The 27,905-nt window shown below is 49.7% G+C and overlaps 1 protein-coding gene across 4 annotated transcripts in view; it reads right to left on the reverse strand.

Annotated features, from left to right (window-relative positions):
* Positions 1 to 27,905, reverse strand: part of Actn1 (actinin alpha 1) — a 99,665-nt gene that overhangs the window by 22,213 nt on the left and 49,547 nt on the right. For 3 of the 4 annotated variants that reach the window (XM_059279220.1, XM_059279223.1, XM_059279221.1), the window contains exons 2-8: positions 20,132 to 20,246; positions 16,067 to 16,186; positions 10,715 to 10,801; positions 8,594 to 8,681; positions 8,055 to 8,133; positions 5,398 to 5,479; positions 3,967 to 4,052 (exon numbers count right to left, since the gene is read on the reverse strand). In XM_059279220.1, coding sequence (XP_059135203.1) covers positions 3,967 to 4,052; positions 5,398 to 5,479; positions 8,055 to 8,133; positions 8,594 to 8,681; positions 10,715 to 10,801; positions 16,067 to 16,186; positions 20,132 to 20,246 — 657 coding nt within the window. Of the gene's footprint in view, positions 1 to 3,966; positions 4,053 to 5,397; positions 5,480 to 8,054; positions 8,134 to 8,593; positions 8,682 to 10,714; positions 10,802 to 16,066; positions 16,187 to 20,131; positions 20,247 to 20,405; positions 20,429 to 27,905 lie in introns of those variants that run through there. The other variant, XM_059279222.1, reaches the window with a different exon arrangement.

The following is a 27,905-nucleotide window of genomic DNA, read 5'->3' on the forward strand; positions in this document are numbered from 1 at the left end:
TTGCCAGGCTGCTGGAGTTCAGAAACACCAGGGAGGGACTTGGACCAGGAGAGGAAAAAATGGGCCCCGGGAGAAAGACAGAGACGAAGCCATCCAGAAGAAAACCCAGGTTGGGTTCGGGCTTTGGGTTTTCTGTGATGGGACGGGCTGTTCTAAAACCCACGCTAGCGAAGCAGGCTGCCCAAGTCTTTCCGGACGACAGACTGCATGAGATAATGCAAGGAAGCATAGACGCCAACTGGCCGAGAATACACTCCGGAGAAAGAGGCCAGATGCACATTCCCACGTTCTCCGTGACCACTTTCAACTGTTACTACTGTTAGTACAACTTAACATACAACAATTTTCTTTTTGTTTTGTTTTTACACAGGGTTTCTCGATGTAGCCCTAGCTGTCCTGAAACTTGCTATGGAGACCAGGTTGCCCTTAAACTCAGAGAGCCACCTGCCTCTCTGCCTCCTAAGTGCTGGGATTAAAGGCATGCGTCACCACACCCAGTCACACAACATTCAATTATTTATATACATATATTATTTTATACATATATATATATCTATATATATATATATAAATCTATCTATCTATCTATCTATCTATCTATCTATCTATCTATCTATCTATATCTATATATAGGTAGATAGATAGATATCCACGAGCTATTATTCTTAGAGATTTAGCTATTGCTTGCCCTGATAATCAGAGTGCCAAGTCACCGGAGACAGATCCATCTATAGAGAGGCTGTCATCAATTAGAGTGTCATTAAATACCCAAACCAGGCAAAGTGATACACCAGGGCTCCACCACCCACAACCCACTGTTTATATGAATGCTACAAAGATCTCATTGGTCATGTTTTTAGTACAAATTCCCCGAATCTAGCTAAAATCGCCTTCCCTCCTGCCCAGTGACTGCTGTTTTGTCTACCCCCACCCCCAAGCCAGGCTTGCTAAGCCCAACAGATCATGGCTTCTAGCCCCAGAATGGCGCTTCCTCAAGACAAGCAGGCTGGGGTGGGTTTGGGGACACATGTCTGTCCCGCCACCTGTGCCTCCATTTCCCCAGAACTCCCCGTTCTATGGTGACTCAGCAATGCTGCTTTCTTTCCTCCCCTCTCACACCTCAAAGCCTCCGCCTTATCCATGACGACCTTCTTTGTCCCCGCTGTTAGTAGTGAGTGACTCCTTAGGGACGGTCTCTTCGCCCTTCCCTAGTGGTACCTGAGCCTTTCCTGGGGGAATGTTATCCCACCCCACACCTCCAAGCTCCAAGCTGCTGCTCAAAGAAGGCACCCTGCAGCCCCCCAGCTGTCTCCTCTGGACAGAGCCGCAGCACAGAAGCCCAGCTGAGGCCACCTCCTTGTCATCATGCCTTTCCAGACAGGTACAGCGTCTGTGGATGGGAATACATTTTCTCCCTTAGAAGGTTTACACTCCTGGACCGAGTGACTGGTGGACAGGTGGATGGATGCAGACAGCTCCACCTGTCCCTAAACATCCAGAAACACGCACAGCAGATCAAGTTTGCCCCTTCGGGGGCCAGCTCCTAGAAATAGCTCCTAAGAGACCTCCGAAGCACCAGCTGCATAAACAAAACCCTGATGCTCTCTCCACCCATTCTAAACCCGGGAAGCAAGGAATCAGAATCCAAACCAGCCTGCCAAACAGAAGCTGGTCCTCGCCCAATGAGGACAGTCCCTCAACAGCTGTGTCCATCACATGCTTGCATGGAAATGTACAGAGGCACTCGCCCATGTCTATTAACTGGGACCTTTCCACTTCTATTATCCATGACTGGCCAGAGAGAGATGAGGAGAAGAGGGTGGGCCGTGGATATGGCTTGGCTCTGGAAGATGTCTGTCATGGGTACCAGCCACAGAGCCAGATGCAGAGAGATTCCTTCATCTCCTTGCCCCCCCAAACCAGAGGGACACATCCTTCTGGGGCTGATCACTCTAGGCAGATGCTGTGGAAGTGGCTGGGGACAGCTCTGGATCCAGCGAGACACCCCACACCCCGCCACACTGTCTATGTTCCTATCTATGCCGGGATGTGGACAAAAGCATGAAATGGTTGCAACAGGGATGAGAAAACGGGAAGAGGGCACAGGGGAGGGAGGGTTTCGGAGGGGGAGCCACACAAATCCCACACTCCCTACTGCACGCAGGATACATACACCATACCACATCTCTTCCATGCCATGCCTGTGTGCATGCACACACGCTTGCGTACACACACACACACACAAACACACACACACACACACACACACCCCTCCCGAGCATTATCATCAGCCAGGCCACAGAGAAGGAATCAGAGACAGGTAAGGCCAGTGTCGGCAGGCATGAAGCCCAGGGCAGAATCCCTAAAGGCAAAGGGCATGAAAAAGAGGAACGGGATAGTCAGACAGAGGGGCCAGGCCACCTCAGTCAGCCTGGCCAGGACACTCTGTGTGGTTAGTAGGCTGAGCACAAATGCCCAACCAAGGCAAGCAGAGAAGCTGCCCACACCCTGGCTAAGAGGTCAGGGACGGGGTTCAGGAGAGGGTGGCAGGAGAGCAGCAGAGGTGAGGGGCAGAGGATGAGAAGGAGTCAGGAGGCCAGCAGGAGGGCTGGGAAGCTGGAGGCTGGCCACCACTGAGAAAGGCAGGTCTGGGCACCCATCCAGTGGGTACCAGGGTTGCTGCCAGCCCATCTGGTTGTCTTTGGGCAATTTTTTTAAAAAGTGACCTTTATTTAAAAAAAAAAAAAAAAAAGACTGATTTGGTTAGAAGACATTTTACCGCTGGACGTGAAGCTTGGCAGTAAAATGCTTACCCAAGAAACACAAGGCCCTGGGTTCAAACCCCAGCACCACTACAAAAACAAAGAGAGAGAGAGAGTGAAAAGAAAAAGATATCTTTGCTGCTATCTGCAGAGTAATTTTAGTAGCTAATGTTTAAATCTCCACAGTCCGTGGCACACAGGTGGCACTCTTATGTAATTTACAACTATCCACGAAAGGCCTGGCTGGCAAACGGCATGCAGGACTCTGGCCTGGATGTCAGAAGACATCTCCCAGGCCTGGCTCCGGCCTAGATTTGAGATGGCCTTGCTCAGGCAGGAAGAAGGGAGGGACAGAGGGGAAAGGGATTCTGGGTATTTAAGGGAAGGGCTTAGGATCCAGGCTCGGATAGCTTGGCCGCCTTCCCCTCTGTGGAGTCCACCCAGAGGCTGGACTTCTCCGGCATCTGCACGTGGGCATGAACTAACCCTCTCTCAGTCAGGGGGACTGCTGCTGGTGTCCAGCGAGGAGGACAAGATGGGCCAAGGGGCGGCGGGGAGAGTGGGCGAGGCCAAGGGCGAGCTCACCTTCTGCGCCCCGAGAAGGCGTGGCAGTGACATGAAACATTAGGTCACATGGCCTTCCCCTCCGGCCTTAGCGTGCCTACACATCTGCACAGAGAAGGAGAAGAGGTTGAGGGAAGAAAGCAGAACAGCGTGGAGCAAACCCGAACAGAAGCAGTGGACAGAGAGCACGAGACAGAAGGGGGACGGACGGACGGACGGGTGGGAGGAGAGGAGAGGGCCAGAGGGACGTGAGCAGAGAGGGAAATGAGCAAGGGACGGAGGGATGGGAGCGGAGCTTCCACTACGCACTTCAGATAGGCCACTCAGGGGCTAAGAGGACCGACCCACTGATCTCCCACACCCAGCCCTCCGGCCTGGGGCACGCAGCTGGTTCCGGAGGACTAGCGCTTGCTAAATGTTCTTGGTCCTAATACATGGTGAGAGACCGCAGAGTAGTGTGAGAGAGGAGGCCAACAAGACCTCTTCATAAATACAGCTGGCTAGCCACGAGACCAGAACCAGGCCTTCCAGACACCTGCACCGGGACATGGAGGGATAGATGGAGGGAAGGGTAGGAGGGCATGGCTGGGATCTGGCATGAGGTGTGCTGGGCAGAGAAGGAGCAGGGGGTCCCAGGTACCTTCTGGGCTCCAGAGAAGGCATGGTAGAAACTAGACACGTAAGTCATAATGGCTTTCTCATCCGGCCGGGCAGTTCCGACAATGTCTGGAGAGAGAGAAAGACAGAGCTGCATTTAAAGCTGCCTACTGAACGTACCGCGCATCTCACAAGGGGATGGAGGCAGAAGTCTGCAAACTGTGAAGCAACCTTGCCAAAAGGCCCATCCTGAATCTAGCCAGCCTCCAGAGTCAACTTCCACTAACAGGAACATGGACACAGAGGAATGGGGAAGATACCCCAGGAGGCAAGCGAAGAAGCCCACAGGAAATACCCTACTGGTGGCTCTCCTCAACCACAAGGTCAGTGGCATCAATAAAAGGGGTTGAAGGAAGCGGGGATGGGCTGAAGATGGAAATGACATATTGAACTCACCAACCAAACACATGCATGGATACAGCCAACCCATGGACTAAAGCCAGCCCACTCTCAATGGCAAGTTTCAATAGGGGACCCTGGCTATGAGGATGACAGGTGATTTATCGGGAATTACTGTCACGTTTGCTAGATGTGAAACAGATTTTTTGTGTTTTTGAGAGTCTCACTTAGGTAGCCCAGGTTGGCCTCAAATTCATGATCCTCCCGTCTCAGCCTCCCCAGTGCTGAGATGACAGGCACGTGTCACACATCTGGTCTGTGGACAGTATTTTGATTACATGCAAGATACCCATCTTTCTCCCCTCCCTCCCCAACTTGGTCTTTCAAGATAAAGTTTCTCTGTGTAGCCTTGGCTGTCCTGGAACTCAGAGATCTGCCTGCCTCTGCCTCCCGAGCGCTGGGGTTGAAGGTGTGTGCCACCACCACCCAGCTAATACCCATATCTTTAAGGCACGTACTTGGAAGTAGGTAGCGGTGACTGAGATTGGATTTAATACAGTCCAACAAAGACAGCAAAAGGACAAAGAAGAAAAATAAGGTGTGATGGACTATCAATAATCCTTCTGGCATGGTGGGCAATACACCATCTCATACCTCTGTGCATGTCTGGAATGTTCCTGAATGCCGCTGGTGGGGTTGCCAGGAGCACAGGGCTAGGGGCAATCTTGGACACCCTCCCCACCCAACCCCCACGCACACCCTAGACTCCCTTCGGCTCCTCAACATGGAGCTGCGACACTGTAAAATGGTATCAGTGTTGAAGGGAGCCCAAGGGACAGTGGCCATGGTTCCCGCTTCTTCCAAGGACAAGGGGCAGAGGAGGAAGGCCTCCCCTTCCCTCTCCAAGAAGCTCGCTCTATGCAGTCTGCGTGCTACCAGTCAGTGCCTCTTCCTCCGAACCACACAGAATCCCTGGCAGGCAAGTGACCCCCAGCTCTTCCAGCTGAGGTCCCAGCCAACAGCCCCTCCCCCTTCCTGCCTCAGCTGCCGGGGAGCAACGGGGGAATGCCCTCACCTTCGGCATCCAGCATCTTGGGGATGTCCAAGAACTTCTCTGCCACGTCAAAGGCCGTGTTCAGGTTTGTGAGCGGATCGTCCTAAAGGAGAAAAGGGCAAAGTGATCGATCATACAGAGAGTCACATGTCACAGCCTATCCCAGCTAGGAGGGGATGGGGGCGGGATGACAGTGCTCCACCAGCTCTTCCCAGGTTCTGGGTAAGGAAGGCTGGCCTCAAGGCCAGGGGCCACTAGCTGGAGGCTTCAAACATTCTCCTTCCCACCTCCAGCTTCAGTATATCAGGGAAAAGGGGTGAAAAACTTGGGCCTCACGCTAGAGTTGGGGTAGGAAAGAAGCGTTAAGAAATGACGCTGGGAGCGGGGAACCATCAGTCCTCGCGGGACGCATGGGTAAGGAACGCAGACGTAGTTTCCCCCTCCAAACTCAATAGCTGGGCTGTGTGCTCCTAACGCTGAAAGGTTAGTTAGAAGCTGAACCCCCCCACCCCACCCCCCGCCGTTTTCCCACATGTTGGGGTCTTCTAAGTAGCCGTGGCTTTCTGATAATTTGCACCTCTGCTATCCTCTCCAGAGAGCTAAATGGGGAGAGGGGTGCACAAGGCTGTGGGGGATCTTGGGTCCCTGCACCCTGGAATGTACTTCAAACAGGGAGTTAAGGTAAAATGGCGCAGCCGAATGCCTCCCCAGTCCAGCAGGCAGCACGTCAGTCTCACAGAACGGTGCAGCTGCTGGGGAGGAGGGCATGCAGGAGGGTCCTCGAAAAATGAAACCCCTGCACCTAAGGCTGGGGATCACTGTGAAAGAGGGGGCAAAAAGGTTGTAAGAGCTAGAGAGTTTGCTGGGGTCTTGTCTCCTACAAATGCCAGAAACTATCCCCAAGAAGTCTCACCAACATGGCTGCCTAAACGTGACCTGAACAAAGATGACATGGACAGACTCGCTAAGGGAGAAAGCGTCAACCTACAGGAAGAACCACAGGCAACTAGGGAGTGCTGAGAGCTGGAGAAACAGTCTTCTCCTCGCCAAGTGGTCATCACATGGTCAGCCCTGAAGACATATGCACACAGGTAACGTTATATGGACTGAACAGTTTATATGTATGTACTTAGGAACACACACACACACACACACACACACACACACACACACACAACCACTAACAACAATAATAAAGACAACAACAATAAGAGGAAAGAAGAGGCCACAATTTGAAAGAGCAGCGGGGAGGGGGATGGTTCATGGGAGGGAAGAGGAAAATGATGTCATTTATTTCTCAAAAAAAAAAAAAAAATTAAAAAAAAATTTAAACATGGAATTCCCATTCAATCTAGTGGTCCACAGGATTCTGAGAGACATCAAAGAACTGAAAATATGGTCTCAGATAGAGATGTGTCTGCTGGTATTTATGGCAGGCAGCCTTGTTCACAAGTCAGAAAGTGGAAGTCGGCGCTCACCAATGGGCACATGAAATACGGACTTTCCCCTGCAAAAAACAGCTGAGCTGGTAGGCTGGGACTCTCTTCTCCCTTAGAGGTTACCCTGAGAACAGTGGCCCCAGCCCCGGACCCAGGGCTAGGCCTCAGGCTCCTCTCCGTTAGCAGATAGGCCCTTGCCGGTGAGCAGAGGGGTGGGAATCTGTCTCTTCATCCTAGCAAATCTTGGAGGTGGGGGTTGGTTTTGTTTTGGGCAGCTTGCTCATCTACCTACACCCTAAAAGAAGCTGCCAGGGCAAGAACATCTTGGTGAGCAAGACGCTCTGGGGCACAGGTGTGTCTGCAGAGGGTAGGAGGCTAGACTGAACACTGTCCTCAGGTATCCCAGGGGAAGGGGAGACACAGGCTTGTATTCCTAAAAAGATCCTTTGTTAAGTGGCCTACACACTGGTGGGTTCCATTTCCATTCCATTCCAGGTCAGTGTGCGGCTAGGGGAGCTCGTGACACCAGTTCATGGCAGGTAAGAACGGTTCAGGCCAGGCCTCAACCAAGGTCTAGGCCAGTGTCCTTCGAACAGCTTGGACACCTACAACCACCATGAGCTTACAAAGGCCCACCTCCTCTCCCCCTCAACATACACTTCTCACTCAAGAAAATCACCACTGATACCCAAATATAAATGAAGGTGACATAATGGTACACAACTTCAGTCCCAGGCTGAGGCAGGAGGATCACTTGAGTCCAGGAGTTGGAGACCAGACTGAGCAATAGAGTGAAACCCACCACCACCTCAAAAGCATAATTAAAACTGAGTGGCAACACAGGACACCAAACCTACAGCATCTGCCTATGACTAGACACAGGTCAGGGACACTGGGACAAAATGTCTCTCAGGACATCATTCATAAGTACTGTCACCTTATGAAACCAGAAATAATGTAAAGGAGAACTGTCACTCAGCATCCCATCACTCAAACACTGTGGCCTCAGTTCTGGTAGCTTTCTTGGCGGGCTGTGTATGTACACAGGGATCTGTGATACGTACACTGGGTAATGAATAGAGAAAGCGATTTTTCTGCTCGCTTCCCGAGCTGGCCCAGAAGGCCAACACCTTTCAGGCTGGGCATTGGGCTCTGAGCAGCGGTCCTGTCCTGTCCTGTCCTCCCTCAGTTTGTCTCCTGACAGGAGAAGACGGCGTGAGATCAGGTGAGCACACGTACCTTGCGCAGCTTGCCGTAGTCAATCAACTCGGGCCGGTGGCGGTGGATCAAGGCACAGAAACCAAGGCCATCCTTCCAACTGTCCAGGGAGAGAGAGAGTGGGCCAAGGTGATGACTTCTGCCATTCATTATGAAATCCTCTGGAGCAGGATTTAAAAGGCAGGAGAGAAAGGGAGACTTCTGCCTGCCACATTCCCAGGTATGGGGTCAAGCTTTTCTAAGTGGTTACAAGTCGAGATGAACCTGCCACATCCACCCTCCCCTTGCTAAGTCCCACACACCTCCAACAAGAGCTCTGGAACCCTGGGCCAGGCTTCCTGACATGACCTTTGAGGGGGTCTTGCCAGTATCATAAACATGAGCAAAGCTGTACCAGGCAGCAGTCAGGCCCAAGATGCTTTGGGGAGGGATGGCGGATTCAAAGAGACAATACCCTTCCCCAGAAGGTTTTTTTTTCCTGACTCTTCCAACAAAGGGATGAGGGGAGATCCTGAGGAGACCGGCCGGCCTCTGTGGGAGCCTCTGGCTCCAGCACTCACCTGATGTGGAAGTTCTGGATGTTGACATTTTTATATGGGGCGGTCTTCCTCTGACACCACAGAAGCAACCCTTCTTTAGCCGATGTCTCTGTGAAGAAGGGGGAGGGGGAGCGGGGTCAGTGGGGTGACCTAGGAAGTGAGGATGCTGCTACTAAGAGGCCCTATGGGGGCCTCAAGACCCCCAACTCTGTTGCTATAAGGAAGAAAGAAGTCCGGGCCATCCTGTCTATTTGTTTGGCAAAGCTGGAAAAAGTTACTTAAGAAACAGGAAAGCGGAACTGGAGAGATGGCTCAGAGGTTAAGAGCACTGACTGTTCTTCCAGAGGTCCTGAGTTCAATTCCCAGCAACCACATGGTGGCTTACAACCATCTATAATGAGATCTGATGCCTTCTTCTGGCCTGCAGACATACATGCAGGCAGACCACTGTATACATAATGAATAAATAAATCTAAAAAAAAAAAAAAAAATAGAAAAGCAAGCCACTTGCTCCATAGACTAAAATGTCCAGACAGCTACAGCTTGCCAGGGTATCTGCCCAACTCCCTTTTATTCAAGAAGTGATAGTGATAGACAGTAACTCAGCAGCTGCTTTCCACTTCAAGGACAACTGGAAGAGCCTATGAAATTTACATGACCAGAAGCCCCTGGAAAGGGGATCACGCAACCTGTGGGGTGAGCATGGAGGAACAGGAAGAAAGGATTCCTTCCTGTCCAGGTTCATCCGAAGTCAGGCTTCCTCCTATTTACTGCACTGATTTGGCTCTAGTGCCCTGTCCCTCTCTAAGGGGATGGGGGGGGGGGGGGGAGAGACTCCCAACTCCAAGGTTACAGACTGCACTGCCTCCGTGTGTTCAGACCTGTGAACTGCAGGTGGCAGCATTTAGTAAAAAGAACCTCATTGACCTCACGTATTTTTAACTAATAAAATGGACTTTAAAAAAGGATCTACAGCTCTAAAGATTATAATTTTTCAAGCACAATCAATTGGTACGGGGAGCCAGGTGCAGTGGTGAATTCCTTTAATCCCAGCACTCTGCAGGCTGTTCTCTGGGGGTTCAAAGCCAGCCTGGTCTACATAGCAGGTTCCAGGCCAGCCAGAGGTACATGGTGAAATTCTGTCTCAAAATTAATTAATTAAATAAATAATCTATGTATAAATTGGCATGGGGCTGGAGAGAGGGCTCAGCAGTTGAGACCACTTAGTGCTCTCCTAGAGGTTTGTGCTCTCCTAGAGGTTTGGTTTGGTTCCTAGTGCCCATGTTAGAACAGCTCACAATCATCTGTAACACCAGCTCCAGGAGCCAATGTCTCTGGCATCTGAGGGCACCAGCACCCACCTGTACATAACCACATATGGACACACATGCAAATACACAACTAAAAAAAAAATAAAATAAATCTTCATGGGACTGGAGAGATGGCTCCGTGGTTAAAAGTACTTGTTGCTCTCCCAGAGGACTCAAGTTCAGTTCTCAGCACTCACATTGGGAAGCTCACAACTGTAATTCGAGTCTCAGGAGAGCCAGTGCCCTTTTCTGGACTCTGGGACACGAGGCACACACACAGTACACAGATATACAGGCAGGTAAAAAACACCCATACACATAAAAGAAAAAATTTAAATGTGCATATTTAAAAGCATTTTAACCTCAATCTCATCGTTTAAGAAGGTGGTTTTTATACGCATATATCATGCACATAGCAAACCACAAACAGTAAGTGATAAGAGCACCGTATCAGACACAAAGCTCAAAAAGGGCTGGAGTAAGCAATCAAGGGATTACTGTCTCATACCAGGGCAGCCTGTGCCGACCTGGAAAGTGGCCACCAGGGGGTGCTATGGGAGCAGTGGTGGACACGGGCCGGCTCACTTTCCTATGATTAATCCTTTCCCGCTAAGGGCCCAGTGAGGCTTTAAGACTCAACCACAGCAGCCTTGGTCTTCTGGAAATGAGGACTGCTGCTAGGCCAACATATTTGGGGGGAGTTATTTGAAGTCATGGTCATTGTTGCCCCAGGTGAGGGAGTTCTAGATGAGCCTAGAGAAGAGGACTAGGTAAGGGAAGGCCAGGGGGGAGGTGAAAGTTCAAGAGGGAACAGAACACAGCAGAAACCCACCTTCCACAGAGATGTCCTGGATGGCAAACCGAAGGATGATGGTCCAGATCATGCCCAGGGTCATCTTCACATTCCCATCCACAATTTCTATAGAAACAGTGGCCGGACATGTTAGGTGGATCGTAACAAGACGGACACACATTCCCAGCATTCCCATGTCACTCCCTGTACCCCTTAGAAGTCAAACATCACAAATCCCCCACTTCCAGAAGAGGGAAAAAGTATTTATTTATTTATTTATTTATTTATTTATTTATTTATTTATTTATTTGTGCTGGAGATTGAACCTACGCACCTCAAACAGAGTTCCCCTTGTCTAAGGCACACCCAGCTCCACATAAGAAGTCTGTGAAAGTTAGTGGATCGACCAGGATGGATACCAAGAGAGAAACCCATCTGAGCAAGATTCTCTTGGAAGAGTGGGTCCATCAGAAAGGACTCTCTACCTGAACCACAGTCACCCAGTCTGACAGACAGGAGGGGACAGATTGCTAAGCTCTCACAGAGGTTCTAAGGAGGGGCGATGAACGACCTAGGGGTCTGTGGCCAATCACAGCTCTTAAAATAGCCACTCATGCAGAGAGCCAGGACGAACAACAGCAAGTCACACACGTCCATTTTAAGAGCTGCCATCTTAACCAACCCTCTGATTGGTCAACCTCAAAATGCCCTAAGCATTAAAATAGATTTTTGTTTTTAAAACCCATTCAAGACAACAGCTCAGATAACCTGCTATATTTGGTCCTCACATTTTTCAGACCTTATATGCTACAATTCTATTACATTTTCCTTCCTTCTTCTCTCTCTCTCTCTCTCTCTCTCTCTCTCTCTCTCTCTATCTATCTATCTATCTATATATATATATATATATACACACACACCCTAGAAACAGAGAAGTAAAAATATAAACAAATCAAGGCTAGAGAGATGGCTCAGGAGTTAGAGCAGTGGCTGCTCTTCTAGAGGACCCAGGTTCAATTCCCAGCACCCACACATGGCAGCTCACAACCATCTGTAATTCCAGTTTCAGTGGATCCAACACCCTCTTCTGGCCTCCACAGGCACCAGGCGAGCACGTGACACACAGACATACATGCAGGCAAGCTCATGCAAAATAAAAGCAAGTAAAAGTCCATTTCTCTTCGGGGGCGCTGATTAGTTGGTTATTAATTAATTATTGGGGAGGGCAGAAAAAGAGCAACTTCCCTTGAGGACTCATATCCCCAAGGAGGAGATAAAATACACATGTAAACAAGTAAATAGACGTACTACATCAGCCTAAGCCACGGAGCTCTCTTGGTCTTGTGTGGGCTGAAAGGTGAGGTTCAGCTGCAGCTCCAGACAGTAAGCTGGCCCACGGCGAGGTGCTCAGTGAAGAGCCAGGTACCCAAGGGATATCTCATTTATTCCCCTCTGCAACACGACTGCATTGGGTCTGCACTGGTGTGCTGGGCAAAGGAACACCAGTGTTCACTTGAGACACGAGACGCATTGCTGAGAGCCACAGTCAGCGATGGGCCACGGGTCCACGTTAAGAGTCACCGAGAGCCTTGGCAGCAGGCAACCGTTTCCCTGATCAGCACGCTCAGCCAGAGCTTTGCAGGAAATGCTGCAGGGGAGGCGTTTGAATCAGTATGGCGAGCTGGGATGAGGGAGGGTCATGTCCTCAGGCTGACCTGTGGATCCTCCTGCTCCGCCTCCCCACATGCTGGCATTACAGGTGCGCTGTTACCAAGCCCCACCTCAGAATGACTTACTTTTTCTAAAGATGTGCTTTCATCTACAACCTCCAGTTCATCAACATCCATAACACTGAAAACGTTTAAACTGATGGGCACAGACGCTAAGCTCTCACAGGTAAACAGGTGAAGAGACATGAGTGAATACAGAACATGAAAACGGGTCTCATTTTCCCCGACGTTAAATTAGTAAACTTGAAAAACAAATTTAAATGCATACACATTATTATGACACTGTTAACTAGGAGCATAATCTGGCTTTAAAAAGAAAAAAAATCTCGCTGAAAAAGCTGGCACCGGGGAGCAAGCATCTCAGAGCTGTTCAATTCTGGCAGTGAAATTCTATCTCTGTCCCTGGCCAAAGACCCGCGGTGCGGAGTGAGGTTCCTGTCTAAATACCCTTGTTGTTCAGTTATTTACCATGGAAACTCTGTTCAAAGGACAAAGAGTGACTGAAGTCCCCAGAGCCCCATCGCCCTTCTGCTGCTCAAAGCCATGCCTTTCCACCCCACCCAGAGTCCAGTGGCCAGCGAGGCCCTCTTGGACTGGTTGAGCATCCTGGGCCCTCCTTCCATCCTCGCTGGCATCCTCCTTGTTTCCTCTCCGGGAACATCCACGTGGCCTGTCCCTCCCCTCCCTACAGGCCATCCCATAGTAGCCTTCCTTGACCACCCATCTGATTCTTCCCTGTTCTCCACCTGACATCTGCAGGTTCTTCCCGTTGTCTTCCGGATGGACAAGGGTCAGGACTTTACTTGTCCCGCATCACTGCCCAGTACAGGCCTAGCACTGAGGAAGGCCTCCAGGAATGAATGAATGAATGAGTGAATGAGTGAATGAATGAATGAATGAGGCATGAATGACAGTGAGCGAAGCAGAGGCACACAGGCCTGTCATTGGCCCTCGAGGACTTAGCAGAGCTTAGCCACTCCCAAGGCAGGCCCAGGTAACGGCTCAGCTGTGCTCAAACAGATATTAACAGAACCATTCAACATTGCATTCCTGAGGTTTTAATGACTCAGAGAAAAAAAATCCTTACAATGAAATTTTACCGGCAGCATTTTGACTCTGAGGGGGAATTTTTTTTTTTAAAAAAAAAAGCTTATAAAAAGATGGGCACTGAAGTTCAGCCTTCCTGGAATGGAGGCTCCCCGCCCCTCTGCCTGACTCCATGAGAGCCGAACACTATGACCCACTGGGGACCTCTCGAGCACTAGCAGGACAGTTTTTTGGGGGGTCCCTTTGCCCTTCCCCAGAACTTAGTGAATTCTAAGTCACAGTGAAGAGTCAACATTAACACTAGAGAACAGGAGAGACAGTGGGGTGTGCTTAGTTAGAGTCCCTCGCTGCCTCGGCCCCGTTACTCTGCCTTGGACCCCAGGGGACACAGTGGAGCCCGTCAGGATAGATGAGGGTTAGACCTCAGCCCTGGAGCCTGACCTGGGCTCTGCTATGGAGGCGCAGTCCGGTTCAGCGAAACCTGCCATTCTACCTCTCTGGTGATTTTCCTCAGCCTCGGCCCCCCCTCACCCCCCCTCACCCTAAAAGATGGTCTGTCAAACCAATTCACCACTGTCCTGAGGAGGCACCCAGGGATGCTTCCTGCTGGGTCAGGTTCAGGCTAGCCCAGGACACTGACGCATCTTCCACCTCTCTCCCTTCCTCTTCGGTTATCCTTTGCCCAATTTTCCTTTCTAAAATTCTGCTTTTTCTGACTTCTTTTTTTAAAAACAAACCTGCCATAGTGGCCCTGCTTTCCCACTCAGCAACAGTTGATGGGATCTATGTGAGCTCATCCTTTTTGGAAGGAAAAGCTCTTTCCAATTCACTGCAGTCCCCATCCATCCCTCTTGTTCACCCAAGCCCATTTCCCACACTCTCTCCTTTCCTACCCTAGTGGGGACCTGAACTGATGCCAGACCATTGAGTGGCATTTTTCTTGGCTCTCCCTGCATGAGAAAAAGCTGCCAGGCTTCACCCTTCCCTAGTAGAACAAGATGTTCTTTTCTTTTTAGTAAGAAGCAAAGAATGTTTTTCCAGCCACAAGGTAAGTACCTGCCACACACTCGTGCTTCGAACACACACCCAGTATCAGTAGCTAGAGACTGGGGCCACAGGCTGAAGAGACTGCAGCCTCTGCCCTTGAGATGCTCAAAGCCATAGGGGTGCCAGGATCCAGAGGTATGGCTACCACCTTGAGCACCAACCCCAATAGTTAAGAGAAGGGTCAGCCAATTTTCTCAATACAGGGCCTGCCAGGAAATAGTTTTGGCTTCACTGGCCACATGGTCTCTGCAGCAATGACTGAACTTCACTGCCCACACCCAAAGCAGTACCAGATGACGGGCAGACAGATATGGTTTTGTGCTCGGCTGCTCACCAAAACCTTTGTCAACCAGGCTCAACCTGACACACTGCAGTTTGCTGCCCCTATTAAAGCTGATGAGTGGGCATAAAACCCTTCCGTGTCTAGAGGGGGAAAAAAAAAAAAAAGGACCTTTCTCGTTACCCACAGGAGATCGGCTCTCACAGATTTAGGGGGAACAATATCACCCTCACCCTGGTGCATTTCTCTGGTATCATACAGAACTGGTCTTGTGCTATGGAACAATATTTGTACACTGTAAATATGTATTACTCTCATTGGCTAATAAAGAAGCTCACTGGCCAATAGCTGGACAGGATAAGGTTAGGGGGGAGAGTCAAACTGAGAATGCTGGGAGGAAGAAGGGCAGAGTCGGAGGAGTCGCCATCCAGACACAGAGGAAGCAGGACGTGTATGAAATGAGGTATCTGGGTGCATGTGTGAGAGCTAGTTAGTAATAAGCCTGCACGATCAGCTGAGCATTTACAATTAATATTGAGTCTCCATATCGGTTATTTGGAAACTGGTGGGCAGGGAAAGAAAAGTCCGCCTACAGACTTGGCCACTTACAGAAGATGGGACCAGAGCAAGCATCATGGTCATCTATAAGCATATTTGTCTATAGTGAGGGTAAGCATTAGATACTCTGCCCTGTGGGGTCACAGGTTAAAGCATTTCAGCTTGGCTTTCCTCACGACAAATGAGCCCTCATCTACACAACCAAGGCCACGTCTTGGCCAAGTGAGTCAGATGGCGTCTTTCAATCCCTTGGCATCCCTAAGCAAGTGCCCAGTGAAAACGTGCTGTGTTCATAGATTATGCCATCAGAGGGACCAGCTAGAATATTCTAGCTGCTCTTCAAGCCGGCACAAGATACACCAGAAGCCCTGCCACATTCTAACTATTCTAAGAGCACACCACAACAATGGCTTCAACAGCTTTTTGTATTTAAAAAAAAAAAAGTCTTGATGTGATGGGCAAAGAACCAGGGAGAAGCTACTAAGAATGCTGCTTTGTGAACAGCAGGGTCTCCCCAGGGCACTGTCAGCCACAGAGCACTCCTGCAGGACACGGAGGGCAGGGAGGTACTGGGTGAGGTGCTCAGCACTCGGGGTGCATAAGGACTACAGTGACAGACTGGGGAAGGGGCGAGTCCTGGTGTGGACCTCGAAGGCCAGTCCTGTCATTACAGGAGTCAGAGCAGAAAGGACCGAGGAATCACCGACCACACGGCGGCATCGTTCTCACCTTCGGCCCCGATGGACACCAGCTTGACTCCTTTGCTGGCTATGAAATCCAGGGCCTTGTTGACGTTGGAGATCTTGTGCACGCGCATCTTGCCCCTCTCTGGCTTGGCCAAGCGTTCGCCTGATCAAGAAGGAAGAACATGAAGGTGAGGTAGGATTGTCCAGGAACCAGGGCCACCCTCACCCCCCTCGTCCAAAGCGCTTCTTAAATGGGCACAGGCATGATTCGCCTCTCGGATGTTCAGAGTTATCACTCGGGAATCAAAGAGAAATTGATTCTATCTCGCTTCTCCCTCTTCTACTTCTCAGAGACAAACCTGCGTGCCTTCGCTCAAAATTTATAGCTTTATTTTAAAAATACTTTTGAAAAGTGTGTGTGTGTGTATGCATGCCATGTATGTGCAGCTACTTGAGGAGACCAGAAGAGGGCACTAGATTCCCCTCGAGCTGGAGTTACAGGCAATTGTGAGTCAGAAGCTGTGGGTATTTGATACCAAACCCAGGTCCTCTGGAAGAGCAGCAAGCCTCAGTCTCTCTGGCCTCAACATTTATCTATTATGTTCCTAATAGATGCCAGAGATTGAGGTGCTGGGTATATGAGAGCAAACAGGTTTCTTGCCTTTCATGTAATTGTAGTCCAGTAGGAAAGGACAGGTCTTAAAAGGCAGACAAATTAACGTATACAATGAGCAACTACCACAGCCTTCCCACTACGATGTACTTGCACCCCCGAATGACATTTGAAACAGGTGTATGGAAACCTGTGTGTGGAAAAATCAGTAGATGTGGACTAGAGGAGCCCAAGAATGCTATACACAAAGCTTACTGAGCGCATCTGGTGGGATTTCAGCAACCAGAATAACAACAGAAACAAAGTCAAGTCTGACTCAGAAGGCTTCAGACAGGAGCAGGCATGTGAATGGACTAAAGGCATTCACGTAACATTTTGGCAAAGAATTGGCCAATATGTTGTTGGTGTCCTAGAACTCTGTGGGAAGCTGGGTTTAAAGCTAACAGTTGGGTAAAGAAATCTCAAGACAGCATCACACTCAAGCTGTGGCACAGTTACCGTTCTTAGCAAGGTTCACAACAAGAATCAAGGGCAAAGTGCAAAAGAATGGAAAGACCTGGAAAAAGCCTGAAGCCTCGCCCCCAAAGGAACAAACTCAAAGTTGTGGACAGACAGGGTGTGACTGCTGGAGATCAGCGACATTAAAAAAGAAGCCAAGACAGCACTGATAGGATCCAGCAGTTTCTTCCTTAATGGCTTTCCCAGCTCTTCCTCTCTCCTCTGTGTCAGAACTAACAACCTGTGGCTAACAGAAATGTTCTGGATTCTATTGACTTAGCACACCACTAGCTTCCAGCCACTAGCTGTGGCTTAGGATGGCATCAGACAGCATCCTGGGCCTACGGAAAAGGCCTCCCTCCATCCTGCTGTAACTGTCTCTCCGATGTACCCACTACTGTATTTTAAACTTGCCTTGACTTACGATTCCCTTTGTTCTGTAAAACTGTAAAAACTTCACGAAACTGCTTCCACACTAGAACATGGAATTCAGGGTAACTTAAATCTGTGTTTCTGGGCCATGGTCACTCAAAACAGCTCCAGAACAAACTATCTCTTATTCTCTTTTTTAAAAACAAAACAAAAGCTAAGCACTTTACAGTGGGTCAAGAGGAAAAATGCCTTAATAAGAAGGATGTCTCTGACACCTCAGGAACTGGCCATCCGCCACAGGCTCCATAATATAAAACTATAAAATCTTTTGAAAGTGCTCCCCTTCAGGGGAGGGCAGTGAGGAAGGATGAATTAGAACGAAATGTTAGGGCATGTGCATATACAATAAAACCTATTACTCTGTATGGTAATTTTAATAATACAAAAGTAAGTCACCAGTAAAAAAAACATTTTCCTTTCAGAAGAGACCTGCTAGGACTTCCTAGGTTCAGCTTCTCAGGCACCCCAGAGGCCACTACAATGTGGGGTAGGGAAGGACAGGCAGAAGTCTTGGCTTCATCCATATGAAGCTGATTTTGCAAGCATGCAGAATTCAGGAGTTACAGTGCTCTGGTGGCTTCTACCCAGAGTTCAAAGGAAGGCCTGGGAGGCCAGGAAATGTATAACACGGTTGAATTACCTACCAAAAGCTCTGTGGGGGTGAAGTCTAAGCTGCAATGGAAACCCCTTGAAGATGCTGGGAATGTGGAATGTCTGCTAATGAAAGCCCCGGGCAGTGGATGCAACAAGACAAGAGAAAAGCCACGTGGAAGGAAGGGGTGCCCAAGCCCGCTGAGGTTCGATCACACCATCAAGCCTCCTCAGGATTGGACACGGCTGTACAGGCTGTAATCTTCTGAGTTCTGGTCTGATTTTGGTACTGTTCTCCCTGTCTATGCCCTGAGTCCTCCCACTGTACCACTGTACGTTAGAGGCACGCAAATTTGATTTACATATTTATTTATTACAGGGGTTCAGAACTAATAGACTGCCTTGCATTTCAGTAGGGACTCTGGATTTAACCTTCAGAACAATGCTGGAATTATTAAGATCACTCGGACTCATGGAGAGAGATCGAATGTAGTCTCTTGGGGTTCAGGGGTGGAATGTTAGGGTTTGACATGATGTGTTTGGGTATCAAGTTGACAAGCGGTAGATCTCGACGCTCAGTCTTAAGTGTTGACTTGAATGGATTAAGAGATGCCGAGATTAGTCAAGGGCAGGTCTGGATGTTCTCAGAGATCATTAGGTCATTAGGGATCTGACCTAATCAACAGGTTAATGCCCTGTCAGGTTCATAATATGATGGCATTATTAAAAGGTGGTGAAAAGTGGAAGGTGGGGCTTTGGGAGGAAGTCCATCATTGGAAAATGTTCTGGCCTCTCTGTCTACTCCCTTTTTTGGCCTCCTGCTGCCATGATGTCCACTGATCTGCTCCTCCACATCCTCCCTGCCACAGTGGGCTGACATTTGTGAATCCAAGAGCCAAAATAAGTAATTCCTCACACACACACACACACACACACACACACACACACACACACAAAAAGAAGCTAAAACGGTTCTAATTTCCCATTGTCTATATTTTGCCCTACCCAGGTTTCGCTCTAAAGGATATATGAAAAGCTGTTTTTAAGGAGGCGAGCCTGTCAGAAGTCATGCAAAGCACAGGGAACGGGACATGTCATCTGGGGAGACGGGAGAGCTTCCCAGTGTGGCAGAGGGAGGGCCTGAGCTCTGCTACCTTTTTGGGAATAGTTAGTTGGAAACAAAGCAGGTGCCAGCTCCTAAATGATCGTGAGGGCTCTGCAAAGGAATGTGGACTCAGGCTGGAAGCCCTGGGGAGGCACAAAAGCCTTTGGAGCAGGGAACAGCGTGACCATATTTGGGCTGTCAGAGTGCTGGGCGGCAGCTCAGAGCCAGAGCCGGGCTGCAGAGAGGAGGGGAAGGGGCGGAGACTGGACCTAAGGTCTTAATGGTTTCCTCTAGGTGGGAGTCACCTAGAGGAATGCAAAAGGTTAAAAGGGGGGTCGTGAAAGAAGGGAACAGAACAGAATGTAAATTTCTAGTTGGAAAGAAGGGCAGAGAGGCAGAGCAGTCTGTGGTCCTGGGTTCAAGTTTAGGATGACCAGATAAAGTCTGCAGCAGCAAGAAGAGAGGGCCAGCTACTGCTTTGGAGCACCCAAGTGGACATGCACAACGCTATGGTTTGTCCCCTAGGGGTTCAGGCCCTGGAGGCTTGGCTCCAGCATGGTGATATTCCAAGTGGTAAGACTTTTAAAACACAGGGCCTAATGAAGTCATCGGAGTAATCCCTCCACGGAAATAGAGTAAGTGATGTGACATCTTGATTGACCCTTTTTTTGTATATATATATTGTATGTGTGTGTGTGTGTTGTATTATATACATACACATATATGAGTGTTTTGCCTGCATGTATGTAAATACACCATGTGCTTGCTTGGTGCCCACAGGGGCCAACTATGAATATGGACAGAATACAACCAAGTGTTAGGACAGAGCCCAGAGGGGACCACCACGTCCTGGGCCAGGGCCGGCTCACCCGAGATAACCTCCAGGAGCAGCATGAGCTTCAGGCCATCTCGGAAGTCCTCCTCAATGTTCTCGATCTGTGTCCCCGCCTTCCGCAGGTGAGAGTTGCACCAGGCCGTGAACGTCTGACACGAAGGGAAGAGAAGCAGGTGGTCAGTCTCCTCGTGGGCCATGCGGTCTCTGAGGCCCTCACCGTAGGCCTCGATGGCTTCCAGGACCCCCACCCCACGTCCTCGTTCCAGCTGTTCTGTGGAAGGCCCTCAGCAGACTCATGGCATCCTCACTTTATAAGCCGCGGGGAGGGAAGAGGGAGGATGGCCACCCACTCAGCAGAATCCACAGAAACTCTCAGCATGGCTGTTTCACACAGTCATGTCAACCAATCAGGGGGCTCTTCACAGAAATGCAAGTGAGGCAACCAATCAGGGGGCTCTTTACAGAAATGCAAGTGAGGCAACCAATCAGGGGGCTCTTTACAGAAATGCAAGTGAGGCAACCAATCAGGGGGCTCTTCACAGAAATGCAAGTGAGGCAACCAATCAGGGGGCTCTTTACAGAAATGCAAGTGAGATAACCAATCAGGGGGCTCTTTACAGAAATGCAAGTGAGGCAACCAATCAGGGGGCTCTTCACAGAAATGCAAATAAGGCATCCTTTGGGGCCTATAGGGGGCTGTAATGGGAATGAAGCGGCACCTCCCCTTTTCCCCAGCCCTCCTCAAAAGCATCATTTCTACCCACACCCTGTAGTGCCACAATCTCATTCTTGACAATCTCCCTTTACAGTTTTAAGAAAGAGTAAAAAGCCAGAAGTTACTTGAGAAACCCACATGCACCTCTGGCTAAGTTATCTTATAAAATCCTTTCCCGCTTGGTAGCCAATCGGGGGAAAGGATTCCTTTGGGTTGGGGATGGAGTTCGGAGGCATGGTGTCGGCATGGAGAGAATCCAAAGTCCCCCAGCATGCATATGTGGGTATCTGGGTTAGGATAAGCATGGACAAGAATTTCAGGATGGATGGAAGGAAGCTGATGTAAAGACCATCAACTTTGTAGCTACTTCTCTGTGAGATGGGGAGGGGGGCGATCAGGCCACCAACCGTAGGCAGGCCACCAACCAAGGGCTTACCTCCTGGTGGTACAGACATAGAATGGGCTGACTCTGCAAACAACAGGGAACAGATGTATGTATTTCAGTTTCTCGTGTCTATTCAAAACTTGGCCAAATCCCAACCCATGACATCACGAGGCTCAAGAGTCTGGTCCTGCTCACCTCACTGTAGGGTCTTTCAGCTCTTCCCACCCACCTGCAAATCCCATGGATGAGCAGCGTGCCTGGAATGTTCTCATTTAGGGGAGGTCACTCGTGCCCCGCCCTCCCCTTGCTTTGGGAACCTCCAAAGTGAAGAGGCAACAGGTGGGCAGAGAGAGAACATCAAACTCCCTGTTATCAGGGGAAACAAACCTGGCTGTCCGGATTTACGAACAAAGTTTAAGAGCCCGTGATAGCAAGCAGGGGGACGGAGAGATGAGAGAGGTCGGACGGGACAGCTGTGGAAGAGCTTCGGACTTCAGTTCTCAGACCTCACCAGTAACTTACCAAGCCAGGGCCCCTCTCCCCTGCACACACCCACCACCATGACAGGGAGAAGGGGTACGGGCCATATCAAATCTTCGAGAAAACCACATCAGATCAAGGTGGACAGAGGAAAAATAAACCATTCCTCAGTCTGCTCTGTCCTTTGTACCTTGCTTGGCTAACACATCTGCCTTTTAGGACTGGGTCCAGATGTCACTTCCTCCAGGAAAAGGTATGTCTGGGTTTGGCACAGAGCCTGCAATGACATGTTCTACTGTTGCTTGGACCCAGCAACATGACCACTGTTTGGCCACTGGTCAGCCCGACACCCCAGACTGGCAGCTCCTGAAAGGCCAGGCCTCAACGCTCACCTGCATTATCCTAGGGTGCCAATGGGCAGAATCAGAACTGCAGCACCGAAAAAATACAGCAGAAGCCCGGGCCCTGGAGAAGCTGGGCACTCGAGAGAACCTGATGCAAAGCTCAGAGGGTCCCAAAGAGACAGCAGAGCCTCTGAGTGATACTAAGTGGTCAGGGCAGGGAGTGGGTGGGTGGCCATTCTCCCTGGTGCTTAGAGACCCTCTGGCCTCAGAGAACAGCTCAAGAGAAAGGATTGACAGAGGGTAGTATGCACTGGATACCCTGGCAGGGGATGGTGTGCTTCTTAGCTTTTATTTTCATTTTGTTATAGCTTCTTTCGTTGTCATAAAAAAAAAAAAATGCAACCGAAGTATTCTTGTGTTGGCATAAAAATACTGCAAAGCATGTTTAAATCTTAGAGTAAGCACAATTACTCTGGTTCTACCATAATCTCTCCCAACATACTTTGGCCCAGAGCCACCACACTGCACATTCACTGGGGCCAGGCATGGGAGGGTCTTATTCCATGATCAGCATCTCCTATCTCCCAACAGTTTGTCCTTAAACCTCTTCCCAGCCCACCCTCCAACTTTCAGTCCCTTCAACCCTCAGCCAAAGGCTTCCTAAGGCCTTGAGGGAAACTGCCTAGTGCCAGCGACTGGAAGCTAAGGTTCCCGGTGGGAGTTGCCCAGCAGAGGGCTGTGAGTTCTCCCTGGCTATTAACCTGGTCTTGAAGGCAGGCGGGGAGGAACCCAGGGAGGAAGAGGCTGTTGTAAGAGGACCGAGCTTGTGAAAGAGGCTAAGAGCGGTAGAAAGCAGCTGGCCCCATTTCCTGGGGAAGCTGCAGGAGCCAAAACAACACCTGTGTTTGTTCAGGCCTCCAGGACAAAGCCCTGGGGCTAAGCCTGCCAGAAGAGTCAATAAAAGCCCTGGTCCCCAGGGCCCCACGGCTTAGGGCCCTGAACCCCTCCATAAAGTACCCTACCAGCAGTAGCCACAAAGCTCAGGCATGGGGGACGTGGAGTAATTCAGTGTTAAGAACACACTTCTTCCTGCGGACTGTTCTGAATCCACTGTTCTCTGGCCTTTCCAAAACTCCAGTTCCCTTAGCAGTAAAATGGGGATCTCACGGCACTTCTAAGTCCACAGGATTTAAAAAACGATTTACAAAATGCCTACCGTTATATCCACCCAAAGGCCGCAAAACAACAACAACGCCCAGACATGCCGGTGACTGGGCCAGCTCTCTCCACAACCCCTCCCTGCCTCCAGACACCAAACTCTCAAGGTCCCACCTTCCAAGTGCTGCTCTGAGGAACCTTTGGGACCCGCGCTACAGTTCCTGAAAGAACTGATAGAGCAGAGGGTGCAGTAAGGTGATTTTAACAGCAGCCCTGTGCATCCCAGCAGAGAAGCCACAGCCACCATGAACCACGCTACCATGTTCTCTCTTCAGGCTACAAGGTCCCCGCAGAATGACCATCTCCTCAGCAACTGCCCCCAGGATTCAGGGAGGAAAAACTAGCAGCCAAGGGACGCCGACCCAATTCAGACACACAGACACACACACACACACACACACACACACACACACACACACACACACACCCCGGCCCCACACAACACCCAGGAGGATGGGCAGTGCTACACTCAGAGAAGTCTAATGGTCCAACTTTATTCTAATAAAGGGGCAAGGGACCACACGCCTGCCTGCATCCCAGGGGGCCCTGCTTTCTGTAACTTCCACCTCATCCCCAAAAGTCTTCACTCCCCTCCTGCAGCCTGCTCATGTCACAGTCGAATGAGGAGACAGATGACAGCCTTCCCTTCACACATGTACGGCGCTCTAGAAATGTGCTCAGGTTGGAGTGTACCACAAGGTCTCGGGAGCCATGCTTAGGCAAGGACCACACTGGGACCTACTCCCAGAGCTGTGGCAAGGTAAGCACCCCTCTCTGCCTCTGCTTACCTCTCCATACCTGTCCATCTCCCCCCATGCACACGTGTACACACACACACACACACACACACACACACACGCACATGCACATGCACATGTGTGCATGTGCGTCCAGCTGCCAGCCTCTGCAGATCTTGGACAGGGAGGGGAAAATGGGAGGAACCAGGGTCCCTTCAACCCTCCATAACCTTGGTACCTAATGGTGGCTTGAGGAGGTAAAGAATGTATCAATGTATCAGGGTTATCTTAGGGTCACAAAGGCCAGTGAGAGACAGGCACCTTGCCCCCAGCTCCTAGGGCCTGGGTCTTGCTTCCTTGGTTTCTACCATGTTCTCATTTTGCCATTAACAATCACCATGGCAACATGTCTCCTTTAATATACCTTGAGAATGCCCCTGGCATTTGAAAATGCATCCTTCCTGGCTCAAAGATGTCTATAACCACAACTTTTGAGTGTGGTTATACCACACCCGAGGTTATATATACCCTTCTCCATATACCTCAGTTTTCAGAACTGTACAATGGGGACAACAGTTGTCTACCAGACATGCCTGAGGCAAGGCTCAAATGAAATAATACTAACAAAGTAGTAGTATTTGTATTAATGATGGCCGCATCATACTAATGTGTCTGAAATACAGCAGGCCTGATGCGGCCACTGCTGTTATCACTCACTACGGCCTCTATCGTAGTTTCTACCAAGATTTCCGAATAGTCACACCCTATAGAGACTGGGGTACAGAAGGTTGTTCCCATGGCATGAGCCAGGGGCTGAGTTTTTAATGTATCAGTCTCGGTCTTGACCTTAGTGGAAGGAGGGAAGCAAGAACAGGAAGGCCCACATCCTCCACAGAGCAGGAATCTGCAGGACAGCACAGACAGGGTGGCCATAGAGAGGCCCACACAGACCCCACGTCTATCACTGTGGGTGAGTGACCTGTCGCAGCTCCAACAGCAACATCGGGGTAGCAATGGACACTGTGAACTGTCAACAGAAGATCTAACGAGAGTCCCCTTAAAACCAAGGGAAGCAGGCATATGCGGTGGCATGCAGCTTTAATCCCTGGATCTCCGTGAGTTCAAGACCAGCCTGGTCTACATGTTAAGTTCCAGGACAGCTAGGGCTACAAAGCGAGAGCCTATCTCAAAATGAAAACAACAAAAACAAAACATGAAGGGGGAACCTGGGCTGGAGCGGGGGTGGCTACTCAGTAGCTTCTAAGCACCACTGTCACCATGGCCAGAGAAAGCCACCGTCATTACAGCACAATGAGCACACACACCATTGATGACCTCAGGTAGCACCCGACATCCTCACTGTACAATTGAGGGCACATGGATCAGGCCACCAAACCGCCACCAACTCTAAACCCCCTCACAACTTCTGCTGCCCAGAATGACACGGATTTCTGGCTTGGGTATGGGTGGGATGTTGCAAGGGGTGCAGAACCAAGACTGGCATTTTAAGTGGTCACACCCGTGAGCCAAATTTCATGACATCCACTGAGAACCTGTCACTGGAAAGTGACAACACAAGCCAGACGGTTTCAGGAGACCTCACCATGTCAGCAGCACTGGCATGGGAAAGGCGGCCTCTCTGGTCAGCATGGCAGAGAGCCACCCGTGAGAGCGGTAGCACCTGTGGACTGCCAGGTGACTGTCAAGGAGAGAGAGATGGGAGACCACCCAGAAGGGAAGGAGACCAGAAACACATGGGCAGGAGGAACAGGACTCAGGAACTGGGTCTCTGACCAGCAGGAGAGAAGACGTGTTTGAGGAAGTCACCTCACTTCTACAAAGAAGGGGCCTTGGTGCAGGCCCAGGCAGAACAGGCAACAGAGAGATGTGGATCCTGCAGCTGGATAAGGAGACAGCTGTACCCAAATGACCCTGTGCAGGTGACTTCACTTCTTCTTCCACGGCCATATCTGGAAGATCATTGTGACACAGATCCTAGCCAGCTGCTTTCATGAAGACAAAAGCTCAGAGCTCAATGGACTGAGGGGACTCAAACCAGACATGCCATATGTCACAGGAGGGCACCATGTGAACACTGTTGAAGGGGTTCACATAGCTCCCAGGCTGAGCTGAGGAAGGCCCTTTATAATTGTGATTCTACAAAAGTCCAGGCAGCCCCTTAAAGTGTTATTAAGACATATATATATATATATATATATATATATATATATGTCTTATAGAGACACACACACATACACACACACACACACACACACACACACACACACACACACACACATATATATATATATATATATGGGTTTTTTTGATACAAAGTTTCTCTATGTAGTTCTGGCTGTCCTGGTGTCCTGGAACTCGCTCTGTAGATCAGGCTGGCCTCAAGTCACAGAGATCTGCCTGCCTCTGTCTCCCAAGTGCTGGGATTAAAGGCATGCGCCATCACTGCCTGGCATATAAGTGGGGTATCTTGACCTTGATACTTTGGGAATCTGGGGTCAGAATATTTCCCGTTGGAAGAGCAGTATGGTCTTAGACACCATCAGACCATCATGGATCCTACCCACTAGATGTCAATCACAGTCTATCCCAAGCCAGGCAGTGGTGGTGCACGCCTTTAATCCCAGCACTTGGGAGGCAGAGGCAGTTGGATCTCTGTGAGTTCGAGGCCAGCCTGGTCTACAGAACAAATTCCAGGACAGCCAGAGTTACATAGAGAAACCCTGTCTCGGAAAACAATAACAACAAAAAGTCTGTTTCAAACTGAGACACCCCAAAATCATGCCCCGTGGAGAATCTGGTCTAACAGAGGCAAACATGTATGCCACAGATGACAGCAGTTTGTTTATTAAGCACATATGCACTTAGTGTGGGTTGGACCCTCTTCTGAGTGTTTTACCTCATTTAACTCATTGGATCATCACAGTAACACTCAACAAGATAAAAAAGAAGAGACTTCTAAATGGAACCCCTCGATCTTTAAATGCTGCTACAATTGAAAACAGAATACATGCTACAGGGACCCTGTCTGCCTCCAAAAAAAAAAAAAAAAAAAAAAGAGTCAACAGCCAAGTCTAAATTAAGTTTCCCTGGGTATCTCTCTGCTCCCACGGTGGAAAACCATGGAACCTTCTAAGTCTGCTCACAAAATAAATTGTACACACACAACATGTAGTGCACTCAATCAGCACATAGCCAATACCCGTGCCTGTCACAGGTAACACTCCTAAAGACCACTGATGACATTAGCCACCTTGACAATCTGGTAGCAAGACCGAGGGCATTTCTGTTAAAAGTAGAGGGGACATCCTGTGAAGAGGAGAGACAACTCCACAGGTGGAACCGATCAACAGCCCATGTGTTTCAGGAAGGACTTTAGATGACTACACACATTTTGCCATGCCTTGTGAATTAAAACAAAGGGTAAAGCCATCGGTCAACTTGACCCAAGCTAGGGTCATCTGAGGAACTGCCTCTGTCAGATTAACCTGTAGGTAAATCTATGGGGGTATGTTATTAACTATTGGCTGATGGCGTGGGAGGGCGGTGCCATCCCCAGGAAGGCGATCCTAGGAAGGCTAAAAAGGTAGTTGACTGTGAGTAGCTATCTTCCAGAATTCCTGCTCCCACTCCTGCTGGAGTACCTGCCCTGATTTCCTTCACTGTCAGAGTATGATTAGGACGTGTAAACAAAAAGAAATCCTTTCCTCCCCATTACTCGTGATCACGATGCTTATCTCAGCAATAGAAAGCAAACCAGGACAGCCATCCATTATAGTTGCAAAATGAATACCTGGTAGAGTGTGCAAGGCAATGCCCCATACAACTGTGTGCAGGCTGATGGTTACAACTCCAAAGGAAAGCAGCTTGTCAACGTGAACCAGAACAGGCCTGAACTATATACCCCAATT

The sequence above is a fragment of the Peromyscus eremicus genome, chromosome 14, assembly GCF_949786415.1.
Source record: "Peromyscus eremicus chromosome 14, PerEre_H2_v1, whole genome shotgun sequence".
Taxonomy (NCBI): Eukaryota; Metazoa; Chordata; class Mammalia; order Rodentia; family Cricetidae; genus Peromyscus; species Peromyscus eremicus.